This window comes from Pelodiscus sinensis, chromosome 8 (genome assembly GCF_049634645.1).
Source record: "Pelodiscus sinensis isolate JC-2024 chromosome 8, ASM4963464v1, whole genome shotgun sequence".
NCBI lineage: Eukaryota > Metazoa > Chordata > Testudines > Trionychidae > Pelodiscus > Pelodiscus sinensis.
Genome location: NC_134718.1, coordinates 40,998,927 through 41,018,955, shown reverse-complemented (window position 1 = coordinate 41,018,955; position 20,029 = coordinate 40,998,927). Strand labels below are relative to the sequence as shown.

Here is a 20,029-nt window from a genome sequence, read left to right as displayed (position 1 = left end):
AGAGTGGGGAAGGAGCCATGACAATCCCCAAGAACCACCCCACGCTGACTACCTCCAGCGACAATGGAGATAGTGTGGGCTTCCTGCGGGGTGGAGGTGAGGGTGGGAGGGACTTCTGCAGCTGTGCACCAGGTCCAGGAAGTGTGCAGGGTACTCTTCCCCTCTCCCCAAACAGCTGGTGCCATACCTGAAACGCCAGGTTTATCTCGCACCAGGGACTTCCTTCCCCCTGCTGCCTTCTGGGAGTAGAGGGGGGAGCTGTCCTGGGACTGCGCCAGCTCCAACTGCTCAGACACTGCATGCTCTGCTGCTCACGACAGTGCATGTTGCCTGAGCAGTTGGAGCTGGCGCAGTCTGGGACTCCTATTCCCTCACCCTCCCCTCCCCGCACAGGAAGGCAGCGGGGGAAGGAAGTACCTGGCGCACAATGGACTGGCGTTTCAGGTATCGCACTGGCTGTTTTGAGGGGAGGGGAGCAGCCTGCGCACTTCCAGGGCGCAGCTACAGGATTCCCAGGTACTGGCCCAAGCTGTCCCTGTCCCCTCCCCCTGCCTAGAATCCCATGCGTACCCTGCATCCTGCCTTAGCCCCCACCAGCCCCCAGCCTCCACCAGCCCCCTGCCTTAGCAAACTACCTCAACCCCCACCAGCTCCCTGCTCCTGCCCAAACCACACCAGCACCTTGCCCCTGCTCCCTGGCCAGACTCCCAGGAGCACCTTGCCCCTGCTCCCTGGCCAGACTCCCAGGAGCACCTTGCTCCTGCCCCTTCCCTCCTGGCCAGACACCTACTCCCAGCTTGCTCCTGTAGCCAAGATGCTGTATCTCCATCCCTATCCCACTCACTGGCAGCCCCATCCCACACACTGGATTCCTCATTTTTGGCCCCACTTCAGATTGTAGAGGGATCCACAAATGCCACTAACCCTGAAACCCATAAAAGTTAATCTGGCTTGGGCCTGGAGTGCCAGGGGAGTGTCTCAGTTGGGGCCACATCAGCGAGGCTTGGGGGTTTTTAGAGGGGTTGGTTTTTTTGCATCTCACTTGCGTGGCTCAGACTAACTTTTCTGTGGGTCTGCGACCCCCACTCAAAACAGGATCCCTGCCACTCTCATAAATAAAGACAACCCTGAAAATTTTTGACAATCATAGAACCATAGAGCTGGAAAAATACCTTAGAAGGTCATCAAGTCCAGCCCCCTGCTCTAGGCAGGACCAATCCCAACTAAATCAACCCGGCCAGGGCTTTGTCAAGCCGAGACTTAAACAGTGCTAGGGATGGAGACTCCACTACTTCCCTAGGTAACCCATTCCAGTGCTTTACCACTCTCCAACTGTGTCTACATTGGCACCCATTTCCAGAAAAGGGATGCTAATGAGACCAGTCGGAATTGCAAATGCCGCGGGGGATTTAAGTTTTCCCCGCGGCATTTGCATGAACATGGCTGCCGCTTTTTTCCGGCTCGGGGCTTTGCCGGAGAAAAGCGCCAGTCTAGACAGGTATCTTTCGGAAAATAAAGCCTTTTCCGGAAGATCCCTTATTCCTACTTAAAATCAGGAATAAGGGATCTTCCGGAAAAGGCTTTATTTTCCGAAAGATACCTGTCTAGACTGGCGCTTTTCTCCGGCAAAGCCCCGAGCCGGAAAAAAGCGGCAGCCATGTTCATGCAAATGCCGCGGGGAAAACTTAAATCCCTGGGGCATTTGCAATTCCGACTGGTCTCATTAGCATCCCTTTTCCGGAAAAGGGTGCCAATGTAGACACAGCCCCCTAGTGAAATAGTTTTTCCTTATATCCAACCTGGACCTCTCCCACCACAACTTGAGACTATTGCTCCTTGTTCTGCCATCTGTCACCACTAAGAACAGCCTCTCTCCATCCTCTTTGGAACCTCCCTTCAGGAAGTTGAAGGCTGCTATCAAGTCCCCCCTCACTCTTCGCTTCTGCAGACTAAACAGACCCAACTCCCTCAGCCTCTCCTCATAGGTCATATGCTCCAGCCCCCTAATCATTTTGGTTGCCCTCCGCTGGACCCTCTCCAATGCGTCCACATCCTTTTTGTAGTGGGGGGCCCAGAACTGGACACAATACTCCAGATGTGGCCTCACCAGAGCCGAATAAAGGGGAATAATGACATCTCTGGATCTGCTGGCAATGCTCCTCTTAATGCAACCTAATGTGCCATTAGCATTCTAGACTACGAGGGCACACTGTTGACTCATAGCCAGCTTCTGATCCACTGTAACCCCCAGGTCCTTTTCTGCAGAACTACTATTTAGCTGGTTGGTTCCCAGCCTGTAACAATGCTTGGGATTCTTTTGTCCCAAGTGCAGGACTCTGCACTTGTCCTTGTTGAACCTCATCAGATTTCTTGTGGCCCAATCCTCCAATTTGACTAAGTCACTCTGTACCCTATCTCTGCCCTCAAGCATATCTACCTCTCCCCCTAGCTTAGTGTCATCTGCAAACTTGCTGAGGGTGCAATCCATCCCCTCATCCAGGTCATTAACAAAGATATTGAACAAAACCGATCCTAGAACCAAACCTTGAAGCACTCTTCTAGAAACCGACTGCCATCCTGACATCGAGCCGTTGATAACTACCTGCTGGGCCCGGCCTTCTAGCCAGCTTTCTATCCATCTTACCTTTCATTTATCCAATCCACATTCCCTTAAATTGCTGGCAAGAATACTGTGGGAGACCGCATCAAAAGCCTTGCTAAAGTCAAGGTATATCCCATGTCCACATAGCCAGTTACCTCATCATAGAAGCTAATCAGATTGGTCAGGCACGACTTGCCCTTTGTGAATCCATGCTGACTATTCCTAATCACTTTCCTCTCTTCCAAGTACCTCAAAATAGATTCCTTAATGATCCCTTCCATGATTTTTCCAGAAACCGAGGTAAGACTGACCGGCTTATAGTTCCTTGGATCATCCTTCTCTTTTCTGAAGATGGGCACTACATGTGCCTTTTTCCAATCATCCGGGATCTCTCCCGATCTCCATGACTTTTCAAAGATAAATGGCCAAAGGCTCCTCAATGACATTTGCCAACTCCCTCAGTACCCTCGGATGCATTAAGTCCGGTCTCATGGATTTGTGTACGTTTAGCTTTTCTAAATAGTTCCTAACCTGTTCTTTACCCACCATGGGCTGTCCATCTTCATCCCGTCTTGCGTCACTTAGCGCATTAGTCTGGGAGCCGACCTTGTCCATGAATACAGAGGCAAAGAAAGCATTGAGAACGTCAGCTTTCCCCACATCATAGAATCATAGAATAATAGGACTGGAAGGGACCTCGAGAGGTCATCGAGTCCAGCCCCCCGCCCTCAAGGCAGGATCAAGCTCTGTCTACACCATCCCTGACAGATGTCTATCTAACCTGTTCTTAAATATCTCCAGAGAGGGAGATTCCACCACCTCCCCTGGCAATTTATTCCAATATTTGACCACCCTGACAGTTAGGAATTTTTTCCTAATGTCCAATCTAAACCTCCCCTGCTGCACTTTAAGCCCATTACTCCTTGTCCTGTCCTCAGAAACCAAGAGGAACAAATTTTTGCCTTCCTCCTTGTGACACCCTTTTAGGTATTTGAAAACCGCTATCATGTCCCCCCTTAATCTTCTTTTTTCCAAACTAAACAAGCCCAGTTCATGAAGCCTGGCTTCATAGGTCATGTTCTCTAAACCTTTAATCATTCTTGTCGCTCTTCTCTGTACCCTTTCCAATTTCTCCACATCTTTCTTGAAATGTGGCGCCCAGAACTGGACACAGTACTCCAGCTGAGGCCTAACTAGTGCAGAGTAGAGCGGCAGAATGACTTCACGAGTTTTGCTTACAACACACCTGTTGATACAACCTAGAATCATATTTGCTTTTTTTGCAACAGCATCACACTGTTGGCTCATATTCAACTTGTGGTCCACTATGACCCCTAGATCCCTTTCCGCCATGCTCCTTCCTAGACAGTCGCTTCCCATCTTGTATGTATGGAACTGATTGTTCCTTCCTAAGTGGAGCACTTTGCATTTCTCTTTATTAAACCTCATCCTGTTTACCTCTGACCATTTCTCTAACTTGCTAAGGTCATTTTGAATTATGTCCCTATCCTCCAAAGAAGTCGCAACCCCACCCAGTTTGGTATCATCTGCAAACTTAATAAGCGTATTCTCTATCCCAATATCTACATCATTGATGAAGATATTGAACAGTACGGGTCCCAAAACAGACCCTTGAGGAACTCCACTTGTTATCCCTTTCCAGCAGGATTTAGAACCGTTAACAACAACTCTCTGACTACGGTTATCCAGCCAATTATGCACCCACCTTATCGTGGCCCTATCTAAGTTATTTTTGCCTAGTTTATCAATAAGAATATCATGTGAGACCGTATCAAATGCCTTACTAAAGTCTAGGTATATGACATCCACCGCTTCTCCCCTATCCACAAGGCTCGTTATCTTATCAAAGAAAGCTATCAGATTAGTTTGGCATGACCTGTTCTTCACAAACCCATGCTGGCTACTCCCCATCACTTTATTACCTTCCAAGTGTCTGCATATGATTTCCTTAATTACCTGCTCCATTATCTTCCCTGGGACAGACGTTAAACTGACCGGTCTGTAGTTTCCTGGGTTGTTCTTATTCCCCTTTTTATAGATGGGCACAATATTTGCCCTTTTCCAGTCATCTGTCACTAGGTTACCTCCTTCATCCAGTAGGGGCTACACACCATCTCTGAACACCGTCTTCTTGTTAACATGCCTGTAGAAACCTCTCTTTTTATCCTTCACATCCTTTGCCAGTTGCAATTCCAATTGCGCTTTCACCTTCCTGATAACCCCCCCCCCCCCCGGCATTCTGAGCTATACATTTAAACCTCTCCCTGGTCATCTGTCCAAGTTTCCACTTTTTGAAAGCTTCCTTTTTGTGCTTAAGTTCATCAAGGATTTCCCCTGTAAGCCAATCCGGTCTCCTACCATGTTTCCTCTCTTGCTATGCATTGGGATGGTTTCTTTCTGTGCCTTCAATAAGGCTTCTTTAAAATACTGCCAGCTGTCCTGGACTCCTTTCCCCTTCATGTTAGCATCCCAGGGGATTCTGCCCATCAGGTGTCTGAGGGACACTGCTTTTCTGAAGTCCTAGGTGTATATTTTACTATTCTCTTTTCTTCCTTTGGTCAGGATCCTGAAATCTACCATCTCATGATAACTGCTTCCTAGGTTGTCACCCACCTCAGCTTCCCCTATTAGTCCCTCCCTGTTTGTGAGCAGAAGGTCAAGCTGCGCACGTCCCCTGGTCGGATCCTTCAGCACTTGTACCAAGAAGTTATCCCCAACGTTCTCCAAAAACTGCCTGCCTGTGTACTGCCGTATTGGTTTCCCAACAGATGTCAGGGTGATTAAAGTCCCCCATGGAGGAGTTACACCATGGGCTAGAACTTAGTTAAAAAGAAAAGCCAAACATCTCTTAAGCAGTGCCAGATATCAGGCCCTATACCCAACCCTTAAAACAATAAAGTCTAACAAAATTATCTAATATTAATCAATCTCTCTCACACACACACACACACACACACACGAACCTCCCTGTCCTGAGCTTCTCATCCCCAAACTCCTGCACCCCCCCAGTCAGTCTTGTGCCACAACACTTCTGCACCATCTACACACTGTAAATCTGTGTCCTGAGGCCATCATACTCCCAACTTCCCTGCCCTGAACCCCACATACACCCCAACCCAAACTCCTGCACCCTCATATCCACAGGCCTGTGGCTTGCTCAGCACCCCAACCCTCTACCTGAGCCCAACACTCCCCAGCCTGGAGCCCCCTCCCCGAGCCAGCATCCCCTTCTCCACCTCATCCTGCATCCAGATTCCCTCCCAGAGCTTGTACTTCTCACCCCTTCCCACACCCAAATCCCTTACTCCCACCCCAGAGCCCACACCTCCTGTCTCAACCCAGTGAGTGTGTAAGGGCTGGGGATAGTAAGTGATGGAGAGGAGATGAGCAGAGAGGGCAGGGCCTCAAGGAAGGGGTGGGGTAGATCTTGGCTTGTCCTGACATTTAAAAAGTGATCGAGTGTAAAAAGGTTGGAGACCACTGCTCTAGACTACATGCATTTCCCACCACCTTCCCAGCACATTTTTAGCAGCCTGGCCAGCAGCCTACCCACGCTGCAGCTCTGCATTTAAAATATATTAGGAGCCAGGCGAGCAGGCAGTCCGGTTTAGTTCCAGATTGCACTGGATCCAGGAGCTCACACACCTCCTCGACAGGGGCTACTGGCAACCTGCGCTACTGCATCTATCAGAGGCAACAGTGTGGGAGGACAGGCACCTGGTCTGCAAAGGGAGCTTGTTTTTAAACTGCCCCCCCTTGCTAATCAGCTCCCACTTGGCACCATCTACTGCTGCCAGTGGCAGGGACTCCTTGGAAGTGGGGCTGGAGCGCATCGGCTGCCGGCCCCACCCCCGGGGACTATAGAATAGTCGAGTAAACGATAAGAATTCATGAGGTTAATGGTCTATTCAATTAACCAATATTTAACATCCCTAGCAGAGATGTCTGTAAATCTGAGGTTCTATTGTATGCTAAGTTGTGGATATGTTGTGCACAGGTCGTAATAGGACAGCACTGATAAGGAAAACAGAATATGTCCACTATATTCAGCAATATTTGAGTCTTATATTAATAAATAATCTACTGGAACTCATGTGTCTACTCATATATGACAATGCCAAAAAAATTTAAACACTAGGGAGCAAAACATACCTCCTCTTCCACTGACTGAAATTCCTTATCATCAGGGGAGAGATCTATGAGAATTGTTCCACTACCAGAAGTATTCAAAGTCAGATATGGGTTAAGACCTAGAAATGCAATGAACATATGTGTTTCAGAAACAGAGAACAAAAATTAAAAAAACACAGGCCTTGCTCAATTTTGCAGTAATAAGCATGTGGAAGACGTCATACCACCATATACAGACAAAGATCAAGAAAAGGGGAACATTTGTTGTTTTAAAATTTTATTAACTTTCAATTTAAGTCTCATTTCTGGCAAGGTTTTGGGATCTTAAGTTTTAATTTTTTAAAATATTTTGAGTCACCATTTTAATTCTGCTCCTCTGAAGATATACAGGATGCTAATTTTTTGGCCTCTGCTTCCAAACTAAACACAGACAGAACCTACAGTCCATAATGGCAGTAGTGGTAGTCGGGGACAAAAGTCAACTTCCCCTTCCCACAAGTGATGATGAACCATCCAAGAACTCTAATTGCCAACCTGAAACATTCCAGTCTGTTTCTAAGTACTAAGTAAAGGATCCCTAAAATATTAGGCCAGTCACCTAACACTTTATAGAAAAATCATGCCTCAAAAGACAGACTTGCAATATAGGTATCTGTGACCTAAACAGAAACCCCTCCAAACGCTCAGCGGTGGCAAGGGAAAGCATGCCTGACTTCTGCAAGACTTGTTTTCCCATTTACCAGTAAGATATTTTACACAGAGTGTGTCTGGACTACAGGGTTTTTTCGAAAAAAGTGGCTTTTGAAAAAACTTCCTGTGTATAGACTGCTGTCGTGTTTTCAAAATTAAATCGAAAGAATGTGGTTTTATTTTTGACTGCGGTAAACCTCTTTTTATGAGGAAGAACGCCTTTTTTTGAAAGTGCTCTTTTGAAAAAAGCCATTCTTGAATGCAAAAAGGGCTTTTCCGAAAGAGAGCATCCAGACTGCCTGGGTGCTCTTTTTTGAAAAAGCAGCTCACTTTTTCGAAAAGTGGTTGCAGTCTAGAAGCTCTCTTTCGAAAAGAGGCTTTTTTGAAAGTTTTTTTTTTTTTTTAAAGAGGTTCAACGATTTTTTTATAAGAAAAATATTTAAATCTTCATTTATCATTTTTAAGGGAAAGGACACAGCTCATGTTGCTCTGAAAAGTGAATTATTATTTACTATCTGTATTGTCTTAGCACATAGGAACCCAAGTCACAGATCAGAATCCCTTTGTGCTAGGTGTCGTACAACAACAAATAGATGGTCCCTGCACCAAAACACAAAGTTCTCTAAATCTACAATCCAATTAATGAAGTAAACATAGATCATGACTATGATACAAAAGTTAAATTGGAGTACCAGTATTCATGACAATTTATACCAATAGTGAAAGCTTCTCACTCAAGCTTCAAGTTCAAAGACAGTGTAGCATATACTGGCAATAAGCATACAGGTTGAATCTCTCTAGTATGACACTCTCAGAACCTGACCAGTTCTAAACTGGAGAATTTACTGAACCACAGGAATCCAATATTATCTAGCAGCATTACTCTCACTTCCGCTGCATACCGAGCTCTTAGAAGACATTTAGGGATAAATTACAGCTAAATAATAAGCCTAGAACACCAACAAACAGGATTGCTAGCTGTAAATAAATGTTATGTGATCAAAGGAAACTTGGCCACATCCATGATAAGTGGACATCTGTCTGACTAAAATCATGCCAGACCATGGACTTTGCCAGACCAGAGTGTGTTGGAACTAGAGAGGTTCAACCTGTACAAGGAATCGCATTAGCAGCTCTAACATATGATTTGGAACAAAATTAGTATGCTTTATAAAAGTGAACTCTATAAACACTTCAGTAATTCAATAAAAATATACCTTGCTGTCCAGAGATCAATCTCTCAACTCCTTTAATGATTTTATGCCTATGTCCATAAGCATTGATACCAATTTCCTTTAACTCTTTGTGGCCCATTTCAACCAATACATCCAGTGTTATCTAAAGCAAAGTGCAATATAATTTGTTTAGATTGTTATATACATTTTAATAAAAAAAATCATGATAAATATTTAATTAAAAGGATCAATTATAATCTCAGAAATAAAATTAAATTAGGCTATAAAATAGAATGGCATGGAGACATGCAAGCCATAAAACAAGTGAAAATATTTTATAAATTAGATTAATGGTAACAAAAGTAATATCCTGAATGTTTTAATATGACATTTCATCCTTGGCTTTGTGTCTACTGTATTTCTTGGCATGAACTACTGCTTTTGAATAGCATAAAACATGCTACAACTCGTAGTAGAACTGCTGCCATCTTCCCCTTTTTTTGTTCATCACATTGCATGACCCTACATAAAAAAGCAGTCCTGTGGTACTTGCAAGAGTCACTTCTCTAACTGGGGAATTTCACTTGCAGGATATATTACCAAGCTAAGACAACAGCCTACACATTTAAAATTACTACACAATTTCATATTGTTCACTTTCTACTGACTTCATCTGTGCTAAAACAACAGAAAGAGGAACTTAACCTGTAGGTCTTAAACTGCCACTGCTACCCCTCTTCTCAATTAAAGATGCCCACTACAGGTTGGACTGACACCGCTCTCCCCACTTCCTGGCTTTTCCCACTGCCCAACTGAGCAGCGAACCAGCTCTTGGCCCCTCCCAAGCCCAGCTGAGCCATGCACTGGCTCCTGGCACTCTCTCACAGCACAGCTGAGCCACACACACTTCCGGCCTCCCCGACTCTAGCAGCTCAGCTGAGCTATGTGCTGGCTCCTCGTTTCCCCCTCCCAGCCCATGTGCAACTCCCAGCTCCCCCCTCCTAGCCCAACTGAGCCACGTGCAGGCTCCCAGGCCCCTGCCTACCCTGCAGCGTGCCAGGACTTTCTAGTCATTGAACATCCATGGTCATGCTGGAACCACCGATGTTGCCAGACCAGATAATCCCAGATATCAGAGGTGCAACTGGTAGTAGAATTTTCTAGCCCAATATTTGTAAACAGTTACTCACCTGCTCCCTCTCAAATATTTCAATCAGATGTTCAAGTCCAAGATTCCTCACAAATTGATTAATGCTAAAATCTACACCTGTAACTGAATATAAAGAATAGACATGTTGCTTTCACATTTGTATGATCTACAACATAATATATCCCTTACTTACATTTCTGCAATAAGGGAAAACAAAATAATTTTTAAGAAACTTGGTAATAGTAAGAAAAATATTTAAGTTACTAATACAATATACTTTTATATTACTGTTTCGGTGGCACCTATAACACTCTGGTCACTTTCTAAAAATACATGGTCCCTGGTCTCCAAAACGAGTAAGTGTTTAGCTACTAGTACAGCAGTAAGAGTCTATCTGGAAAAAATGCCCGAAGACCAAGATGTCCAAAAGCTCAGAAATTATAAATGTTTGGGTTTTTTGTCTACATGTTTCTTATTAAACCATACTTGGAAACAGGAATAATAACAGAAGGCAAAGGGGGTTAATGAGTAAACTGAAAATTCTAGTAAGAACTTATGAGTACCCATAAAACTCTCACTATATTATGTAATATGAAAATTAGGTGATATGAAAATTATTTTTCAACACAATTGTGTTTTATTTAACTTTCTATAAACTGCTCAAGCAGTATTTTCACACCTGCAATTAGAATAAAAGAAAACCTCACCTTTCTTTTTCTCTAAAACAGTTGCTCCCTCTGAACTACTTGTACCAACAATTGAAGGGAGTTCAGAAAAGCTACCAGATAAGTTGTCAAGGCTACTGGCAGCAGACAGAGTGGATGGGCTGGATGGAATGGGAGACAGGGAATCAGCTGTAGGTCCCGTGGTTTGAGATACATTTATAACTTGAGGTTTGTAACAAGATGGCAAGGCAGAAGGAGGCATAGCAGCTGTCAACAGTGTATTAATGTCATCTGCCTAAATATCAAAAGACAGTTTATTAAAATGGAGGAAGCCTTCCATGCAAAGATATTTTCTGGAATAAAGGTAATTAATACTCGAGAAAATTAAGCTCAAAGCCATATTGAACATATTCATAAGTCTAATGCAAACATCTGAACAAATTTAAACGCAAGCTTTCACTTAAACAAGATTTTAAAAATGTTCAAAATGAAAACTGTAATACATCTATGTTTTGATATTTGTAACTTGCAACTTTTTTCCAAACAGGCAAACCAAAACTCATTACTAGTTTACTTTAGAAAGAAGAAATCTCAGTTTGAAGCAAGATGATCCATTCAGTATTACTTTGAAAATGTGAAGCTTTTGATTGTATTATAATAATCTAAAACAAAACCTTAAACAACCAGGTTAAGTTTATAAAACAAGGTTATTATAATGTCAGACTAAATTTAATCTCTAAAGCAGTTTTTTGTGGTCAAATATTACATTAGCCAGTCAAATAGGTAGATCAGGTATCCAAAGTAAAATTTAAAAATGATTGTCTATTCTGGAATAAATCAATGTTTGTTTTCTCTCTATCAGGTTGTTAGAAGATATTTCATGCCACCTTGTTCAAGAAAACAGAGAAAGGTGATGTATGTGGGTGTAATGGCTTGCCTAACCAAGCATTCAAAAACCAAAAACAGCCAAGAAACCAAAGTTTATAAATTTCGCACAAACTTCCAATTTCGTACTTTGAAAAAAGAAAGTGTTTAAAAAGTCTTATAGAAACCAGGAGCACAATCACTAACTGCAACGAAGCACAGATTTCTACAAAGATCCCATCACTTACGGTGACCAGGTCTAATGGTGTTTGTCCTTCCTGGTTTTTCAGAGTAGGATCAGCACCATGTGCCAACAACAAGGCACAAAGCTGTGTCCTTCCTTTCTGGGCTGCTTCATGCAAAGGTGTGAAAGCCCATTTGTCCGTAGCATTCACACACGCATTATACTTTATAAGTAAGGCTGCTACATCTACATGCTGGAAAATAAAATATCCTGTTACATTCTGAGATGTTAGTTTAATATACTATAACACTCAGAATTATTAATTCACCCTTTTTGTAACTCACTCTGGATTTTCTACAGTAAGAAGAGTAAATACTAATAAAATAGTAGACACTATTCTGAACTAAATGTATCAATATATAATTGAAATCACTTTATTTTGTAAAACAGACCAAACCAGAATTCCAAATACAAACTCCTTTGAATTAAAGGGAAGCTAGAGGAGGGCTTGAATTCAAATTGCCAAATCTGAAAGCACCCCAACTATTTTGATTCCAGGTTGCACCCAAACACAGAAGGGCCCTATTTCCTGCTTTGGGTTCACAGATGTCTGAAATCTCACAAGATCACCCGCAGATCTGGAAGTGAAATCTTTACTAGAGAAGTTCTACTAACATAGATATGTGAAAAGCTATTTTACAGGACATCTTTTAGTCTGCTTATTTTTATAATTTTTGAATGAACTCTCTCAGTGCAACGATTCCCAACAGTAATTTTACAATTTTAAAATCTTTGCTTCTGCAGTCAGTCAATTGAATTTGATCTACAATTATAATTTAAGTAATTCCAATTAGCTGATATTATAACACAATGACAAAAGCTTTTTAGAGGTGGTTAGGCTCATATCAGAGTTTTTTCAGAAGTTTCAAATTGTTCCAACCCCTCCCACCCCCAAGTTAGAGATAATTACCCCATAAGATGCAGCATTATGTAGAGGAATCAACCCTCCTTTATCCTGTGCATTCACATCAGCTCCATGCTGTAACAGGTATTCTGCAACCTCCAAATTATTGTAACCAGCTAACCAGCAGTTAAGGAAGGAAGGAAAAGAAAAACAGTCAGAATAATTATCCTGATTAAATACAATTTTTATTTTTAAATCCTATCTGAGAAAAAAAATCTACAATTAGCCAAATTGTGCTATGCTGTGTGAAATCATTTACTACCACTATGGAACAAATGACTCCTACATATTCAATTCCACAATCAATGCCACTTATTTGCAAGGAGAACTCCAGTTCTACATTTTTTTTTTAATATTTCAAATGTTTAGGCAAACATTCTCAAACTCAACAACTTTACCTGAAAATAAATGCATTGTCTGCATCTAGACATTTAGCATTGAATATTAAGATTTTCCAAAATAAAAATTAATGGATTTCAAACCAATCCAGGCCTCTAAAATACACACATTACTGTGGCATCAACAGTACTGATGAAAATTTAAATTCTTCATTTACAAAAAGTTATATTTCTAATGGCGTGAGCAATTAAATAGAAAATTTCAATAAGCATCTTCGTTCTGATGACTAGAACATTCTCTGTTTCCATTCCTGACAAAAACAACCCACTTTCACACCACCCTTCTTTGTCTCTTTTCACCAGTCAGGCTATGTCTAGAGTAGACTACGGAGTTTTGTCGGAAAAAACTTGAGTTACGTCCACACTTCAAGTGCCATCTATCGACAGCAAATCAAAAGAAGAGAGGGCTTTTTGCGCAATTGGTAATCCTCATTCTACAAGGAAGAAGCATTGTTGCGAAAGAGCTCTTTCGCAAAAAGGTGTGTGGGGACAGGGAAGAGGTAGCTTTTTTGGAAGAAGAGGGAAGAAAAAGCACAAATGTCATGGTGGCCATTCTGTCCATACCACTACTTACATGAGATAGCACACAAACTGCCTGGATGCTATTTTTCGAAAAAGCGCACTGCTTTTTTGATACTCTTTTGATGCTCTCTTGTGCAAGAAGTTCTCTCAGAAGATCTTTTCTGAAAAATGCTTCTTGCTCAAGAAGCCTGTAGTCTGGACGTAGCCTCAGTTTTCTTCCATCTTTCTCCACCACTACTGCTGAATCCCACTAAGCTGGCAACCCCCTTCAATCTGCAAGCTTTGCTGGGCCCACATTAGCACGGTCACTGTATTGGCCAGGTATCAGTTACATGATGTCCTCTCTCCCCTTGCTGGTGCCTGGTTTTAAGGAGAAATTGAAAAGGCAAGGCAAGCAGGGAGGGTACTGCTCAATAACGACGTAGAAACTCTTCATTACAGGTAAGAATCCTGATTTGTTATTCTCACTGAAAACTCCCTAGATTTGACAAGATCCGGTTAATGGTTAAGGTTACTACAGACAACCATACCTGACATCAAACCAAAGAAGATAAAGAAAAATCAACTTAACCGAATATACCGGCTATTCCTTTACTAACCAACAAAAAAGTTAAGCAGCAAACTTCTTTTCACCTTTTGTGGAAAACAGCTAACAAAATGTGTGCATTAACTTCATAGTTTTTTTCAACAGACACATTTAAGCATTAGCTGTAACATCCCCATGCAAATCCACATAAGCCCTGCTTTTCTCTTCACTCCTCTACCCTTTGGAATGGAAAAGGAAACACAGGGTAGCTACATTTCATTATCTTTGCAAAAAGTCTAAATTTCCTTGTGAACAGGCAGTATAGAAATGGTGACTATCTTAACTGATGACAACCTTTGGGCTCAGTTCCACTGAGAATAATGCATGTATGTAATGCAAATTGATAACAATACATTACAACCAGTGCTCTATAATATAGAAATTAAGTTGGTATAAAACTTTAATGGTACATCCTTCCCTTAAAAATAAATAGTTGTTTAAGTGACAATCTTCATAATGGCAACATAAGATATTACTTGTATATGAAAGTAGATAGGACGTCCATAATTAAGATTACTAGGGCTTTGTGGTGGGGAAAGAAAAAGAGCAAGAGATGATATATAAAGACTAATTCTGAACCTACCCACACAGTGTTAGTTCCACTTGACTGGAGGGGAAAGGCTGCAAGACATATTGCTAAAATGTATCTTTTTTTTATATATATAATTTGCAGGAATGCAATCTAAGTGTTTTTGGAAGAAAAAAAATTGATATGCAAATGTTTCCTGTAAGGGGAGGGTGTTTGAAGATGAAAGTGGCTTAGGGCTGCAACAAAGAAATTGAGGAGAGAAATAAACAGGGATAAGTGGTAGGGATCAGAGACACCATCAAAATGAGATGAGTAGACCACTTCACACCTGAGAATCTCCTATGCTTTCAGGATTATCCTGTCACAAAAATACATTTCTTCTCTAATGAATCTAACCAAGTCAGCTAACAGCATGTCTACACTAAAAACTTAAGTCAACCTATGTTAGGCTGCATCTGATGAAGTGGGTCTTTGCCCATGAAAGCTTATGCTCCAATAAATCTTTTAGTCTATAAAGTGCCACATGATTTCTCGTTGTTTATCTATGTTAGGTTAATGTACCATAATTATAGTGACAGATGTCCACACTATACCTCACTGGGGCAGTGTGTGTGGAAGGGGGGTGGAAGGGAGGCCAAGTCTGGGCTCTCAGCTCCCCACAACCAGCTCCAGGTTCCTTGCTGTGAGCCTAACCATCCCCATCTGCCAGATCCCTGCTGGGAGCAAAGCAGTTGTCTCAGGCTTCCAATGGGAGAGCTCTCTACACAGAGCTCCATGGCTACTGTACTCCCACAGCAGGGAGTCTTGATATAGCCAGGCTCCCACCAGAAAGCTGGGACCCTGAGGTCAGCAGGGCTGTAGCTGGAATCCCCCACCCACCTCAGCCCAAGTTATGAGCGGCTTTGCTAATTTCATGGCTGCAGCACAGAGCCATGAAATTACCAACAACCGATGTAAGTAACTGGCAATGTCTACACAGAAACTGTATCACCCTAACTACACCAATACAAGCCCTACATCACTTGTGGAGTTATGATATCACCATAGTGAGGCAAGTACATCGGTGGAGGCAAGACTGTCCGTGTACACAGACATAATCAGGATGACCTAAGTTATCGTATATCAACCTAACTCTGTAGTATGGATTAAGCTAACTCTAGTATTTAATAGCACTAACCCGCTAAATGTAGTGGTGTTGAATGTCTTCCTTGTGTGTCACGACAATTCACGTTGTCAGGTGAACAAAGCTTCTTTACTCGGGCCAAACAACCCTTTTTGGAAGCATCTAGCAAAGCTGCATCTCCCCTAAGTAGGTCTTGAATATCAGTATCACCATCTTTAACAAGATCCAAAGGAGTATTTCCATCTCTGTTCTTCTTTGTGGGGTCAGCACCATGCTGTAGAGTATTAAAAGCCCAGAAGAAATTAAGTACTCATCTCACTTGTCCACACATTGTAAAAGGAAGGACAGCCTACCCTTAAAACATATTGCTTAATTTTAAAATTCATTTTTAATAACCGTTGTTTGGAAACCCAACACAAATAAAATCTATTTCTTAATAGAAGCTCTTCCGCACTCTTCAGATGAAACATAACACACTTATTTTCATTGGTTAACTTCCTTTCTATCAACCTATAAAGTACCTGTAGTAGAAGTTTGCAGATCTCATATTTTCCTTTTGCTGCAGCTTCGTGTAAGGGAGTAAACTTCCACAAGTCAGCAACATTTACAACTGCACCATGTTTAACAAGCAGTTCTGCTACTTCATAGTGACCATAGGAACAAGCATTGTGCAAAGGAACAAGCCCTCTAAAAACAAGATTAAGCAAACTTCTATTAATACAGGCTAATTTTTCGGTTTACATAAATAATTATGTCAAAAACAGCTCTAACTATAGCACCATGAATATTCTACAACTTTTTAGAAATCATCGGGGTTTTTTAAGCTTTTGAAGAGAAATCAAGATAATAAAACATGAAAAACAGGTAGCTACCCATATACAGTAAGCTTCCGATAATCCGGCACCTTTAGGACCCAGGGGGTGCCGGATTATCAGATATGCCGGACTATCAGAAGGGGGGGCTATGAGGGGTCTGGAGTGGGGTGGGAAGGGATGCCACCCCAGACCCCTCATAGCCCCCCCTTACGATAGTCCGGCTCTGCCCCAGGAGTCCCTGATTCAGCCGCTGCTGGTCAGTTTCAGCAGCAGCTGAATCGGGGATGCCTGCAATAGAGCAGCTGGGGTGCAGCAGGGTTGGTCCCGCAGTGCCAAAGAACGGCGCTGCGGGACCGACCCGGCAGCACCCCAGCTGCTCTGCCCCAGGGGTCCCCAAGTCAGCCGCCGCTGAAACAGATCAGCGGCTGATTCCAGGAAGCCCGGGCCAGAGCAGCTCTGCCCCGGACTTCCTGGAATCAGCCGCTGATCTGTTTCAGCAGCGGCTGAATCGGGGACCCCTGGGACAGAGCAGCTGGGGTCCTGCCGGGTTGGTCCCGCAGCGCCGTCCTTTGGCGCTGCGGGACCAACCCGGCAGCACTCCAGCTGCTCTGCCCCAGGCGTCCCCAAGAGCAGTTGGGGTGCTGCCGGGTTGGTCCCGCAGCCCCGAGGGGCAGCGCTACGAGACCAACCCGGCAGCATCCCAGATGCTCTACTCCCGGCTTCCCCAATTCAGCTGCTGGTCAGTTTCAGCAGCAGCTGAATCGGGGAAGCCTGTCCGGCTCCCCCAGCACTTCTGGGTTCCTGATGGTGCCAGACCATCAGGAGTCCCGGAGCATTGGATGCCGGACTAATGGAGTTTTACTGTACTTAGAAATACTGCAAGACTAATCTTTATTTTCATAATTGTGTACAGATTTCCCTTGTGAATGCACGTTTCTCTTTCAAAGGCTTTACATCCTTAAAAATCCAATGCTAAAAATGCTCATTACTTCTTTTATCAACTAAAGTGGCCTTAGTTTTATCAGTGAGGATAACTGTATGAACATATGAACACATAAGGCAGGCTATACTGGGTCGGACCAAAGGTCCATCTAGCCCAGTATTCTGTCTTTCAACAGTGATCAATGCCAGGTGCTTGCGAAGAAATGAACAGAACAGGTAATCAAGTGACCCATCCTGTCACCCAATCCCAGCTTCTAGCAAACAGAGCTAGGGACACTTCAGAGCATGGCTCTGCAACCTGGCCCAATCTAGCTAATAGCCTTTGATAGATGTATCCTCCTGAATTTAACTAGTTCTCTTTTTAATCCAGATAGAATGTTGACCTTCACAATAGCCTCTGGCAAAGAGTTCCATAGATTGACAGTATGTTTGTAAAGAAATACTTCCTTTTGTTTCTTTTAAATGTGCTGCATATTAATATTATCATTGGCTGATCCCTATTTCTTGTGTTACAAGGAGAAAGGCCATGTCTCCACTTACAGGACTGACACTCCGGCAATCAGTCTTCGAGGGTTCAATTTAGCGGATCTAGTGAAGACCCACTAAATTGAACGCTGAGTGTGCCCCATTGGCACTAGCATTCCTCGCTGTTGCATCTCTCCCATCAATCTCCTGCTGTGGAGATGGTGTCACGCTTGGCTTAAGGTACGTTGACTCCAGCTATGTTATTTACATAGCCAGAGTTGCGTACTTCAAGCCGACCCTCCCCCTGCAGAATAGACCTGGCCTACCACTTTCTTATTTACACTCTCTCCACACCAGTCATGGTTTTAAATACTTTTATCATATCCCTCTTTAGTCATCTCTTTTCAAAGCTAAATAGTCCCAGTCTTATTAATCACTCCTCTAATGGCAGCTGTTCTATACCCTTAATAATTTTGTTGACCCTTTCTGAACCTTTTCCAATTCCCAATTTATCTTTTATGGAGAAGAGGCGACCACATCTACATACAGTATTCAAGATGCGGTCATAACATGGATTTTTGAAGACACAATATGATATTTTCTGTTAACAGGATATTGGGGAAGGGATAGCTTTTTAGACTGTCATAGCATGAGTGGATGTTCTCAGAGAATTAACCACAATGACTCCAAAATCTCTTGAGTAGTAACAGTTAATTTAGATTCCATCATTTTATATGTACTTTGGGGATTATTTTTTCCAATGTCCATTACTTTTACATTTATAAATACAATTTCACCTGCCATTTTTTGCCAGGTCAGCCAATACTGAGAGATCCCTTTGTAACTCTTCATGGTCTGCTTTGGACTTAACTCTCTTGAATAGTTTTGTATCATCTGCAAATTTTGCCACCTCACACTTTACCCCCTTTTCCCAGATCATTTATGAATAAGTAGAATAGTACTGGTCCCATTACAGATCCATTGGGGGTGGGAGGCTAATATTTGTGTCTCTCCATTCCTCAAAATGACCATTTATTCCTATCTTTAGGAATATCGTTAACAAATCTCTGGGACCGGATGGCATTCATCCAAGGGTTCTAAAAGAACTTAAATGGGAAATTGCTGAGCTATTATCTGTGGTGTGTAACCTATCCTTTAAATCGGCTTCCGTACCTAATGACTAGAAGGTAGCCAACGTGACACCAATATTTAAAAAGGGCTCTAGAGGCGATCCTGGCAATTACAGACCGGTAAGTCTAACTTCAGTACCGGGCAAATTAGTCGAAACAATAGTAAAGAATAAAATTGTGAAGCATGTAGAAGAACATAATTTGTTGGACAAAAGTCAACATGGTTTCTGTAAAGGGAAATCCTGTCTTACTAATCTATTAGAGTTCTTTGAAGGGGTTAACAAACATGTGGACAAGGGGGATCCAGTAGATATAGTATACTTGGATTTTCAGAAAGCCTTTGACAAGGTCCCTCACCAAAGGCTCTTGTGTAAATTACATGGCCATGGGATAAGAGGGAAGGTCCTTTCTTGGATTGAGAACTGGCTAAAAGACAGAAAACAAAAGGTAGGAATAAATGGTAAATTTTCAGATTGGAGAGGGGTAACTAGTGGTGTACCCCAAGGGTCAGTCCTGGGACCAATCCTTTTCAACTTATTCATAAATGATCTGGAGAAAGGGGTAAGCAGGGACGTAGTAAAGTTTGCAGATGATACCAAACTGTTTAGGATAGTCAAGACAGAAGCAGACTGTGAGGGACTCCAAGAAGATCTCACCAAAATGAGTGACTGGGCAACAAAATGGCAAATGAAATTTAATGTGGATAAGTGTAAAGTAATGCACATCGGGAAAAATAACCCCAACTATACGTACAGTATGATGGGGGCTAATTTGGCTACGACAAATCAGGAAAGAGATCTTGGAGTTATCATGGACAGTTCTCTGAAAACTTCCACACAGTGTGCAGCGGCGGTCAAAAAGGCAAATAGGATGCTAGGAATTATTAGGAAAGGGATAGAAAATAAGACCCAGAACATCTTACTGCCCCTGTATAAAACTATGGTACGCCCACATCTTGAATACTGTGTACAGATGTGGTCTCCTCACCTCAAAAAAGATATTTTGGCCTTGGAAAGGGTTCAGAAAAGGGCAACTAAAATGATTAGGGGTTTGGAACAGGTCCCATATGAGGA

General features: G+C 42.7%; 1 protein-coding gene across 7 annotated transcripts in view; it reads right to left on the bottom strand.

Annotated features, from left to right (window-relative positions):
* Positions 1-20,029, bottom strand: part of TNKS2 (tankyrase 2) — an 84,412-nt gene that overhangs the window by 15,987 nt on the left and 48,396 nt on the right. For 4 of the 7 annotated variants that reach the window (XM_075935133.1, XM_075935137.1, XM_075935136.1 and 1 more), the window contains exons 15-22: positions 16,126-16,291; positions 15,659-15,878; positions 12,453-12,562; positions 11,547-11,735; positions 10,477-10,729; positions 9,810-9,892; positions 8,662-8,782; positions 6,776-6,873 (exon numbers count right to left, since the gene is read on the bottom strand). In XM_075935133.1, coding sequence (XP_075791248.1) covers positions 6,776-6,873; positions 8,662-8,782; positions 9,810-9,892; positions 10,477-10,729; positions 11,547-11,735; positions 12,453-12,562; positions 15,659-15,878; positions 16,126-16,291 — 1,240 coding nt within the window. Of the gene's footprint in view, positions 1-2,134; positions 3,209-6,775; positions 6,874-8,661; positions 8,783-9,809; positions 9,893-10,476; positions 10,730-11,546; positions 11,736-12,452; positions 12,563-15,658; positions 15,879-16,125; positions 16,292-20,029 lie in introns of those variants that run through there. The other 3 variants (XM_075935134.1, XM_075935131.1, XM_075935132.1) reach the window with 3 other exon arrangements.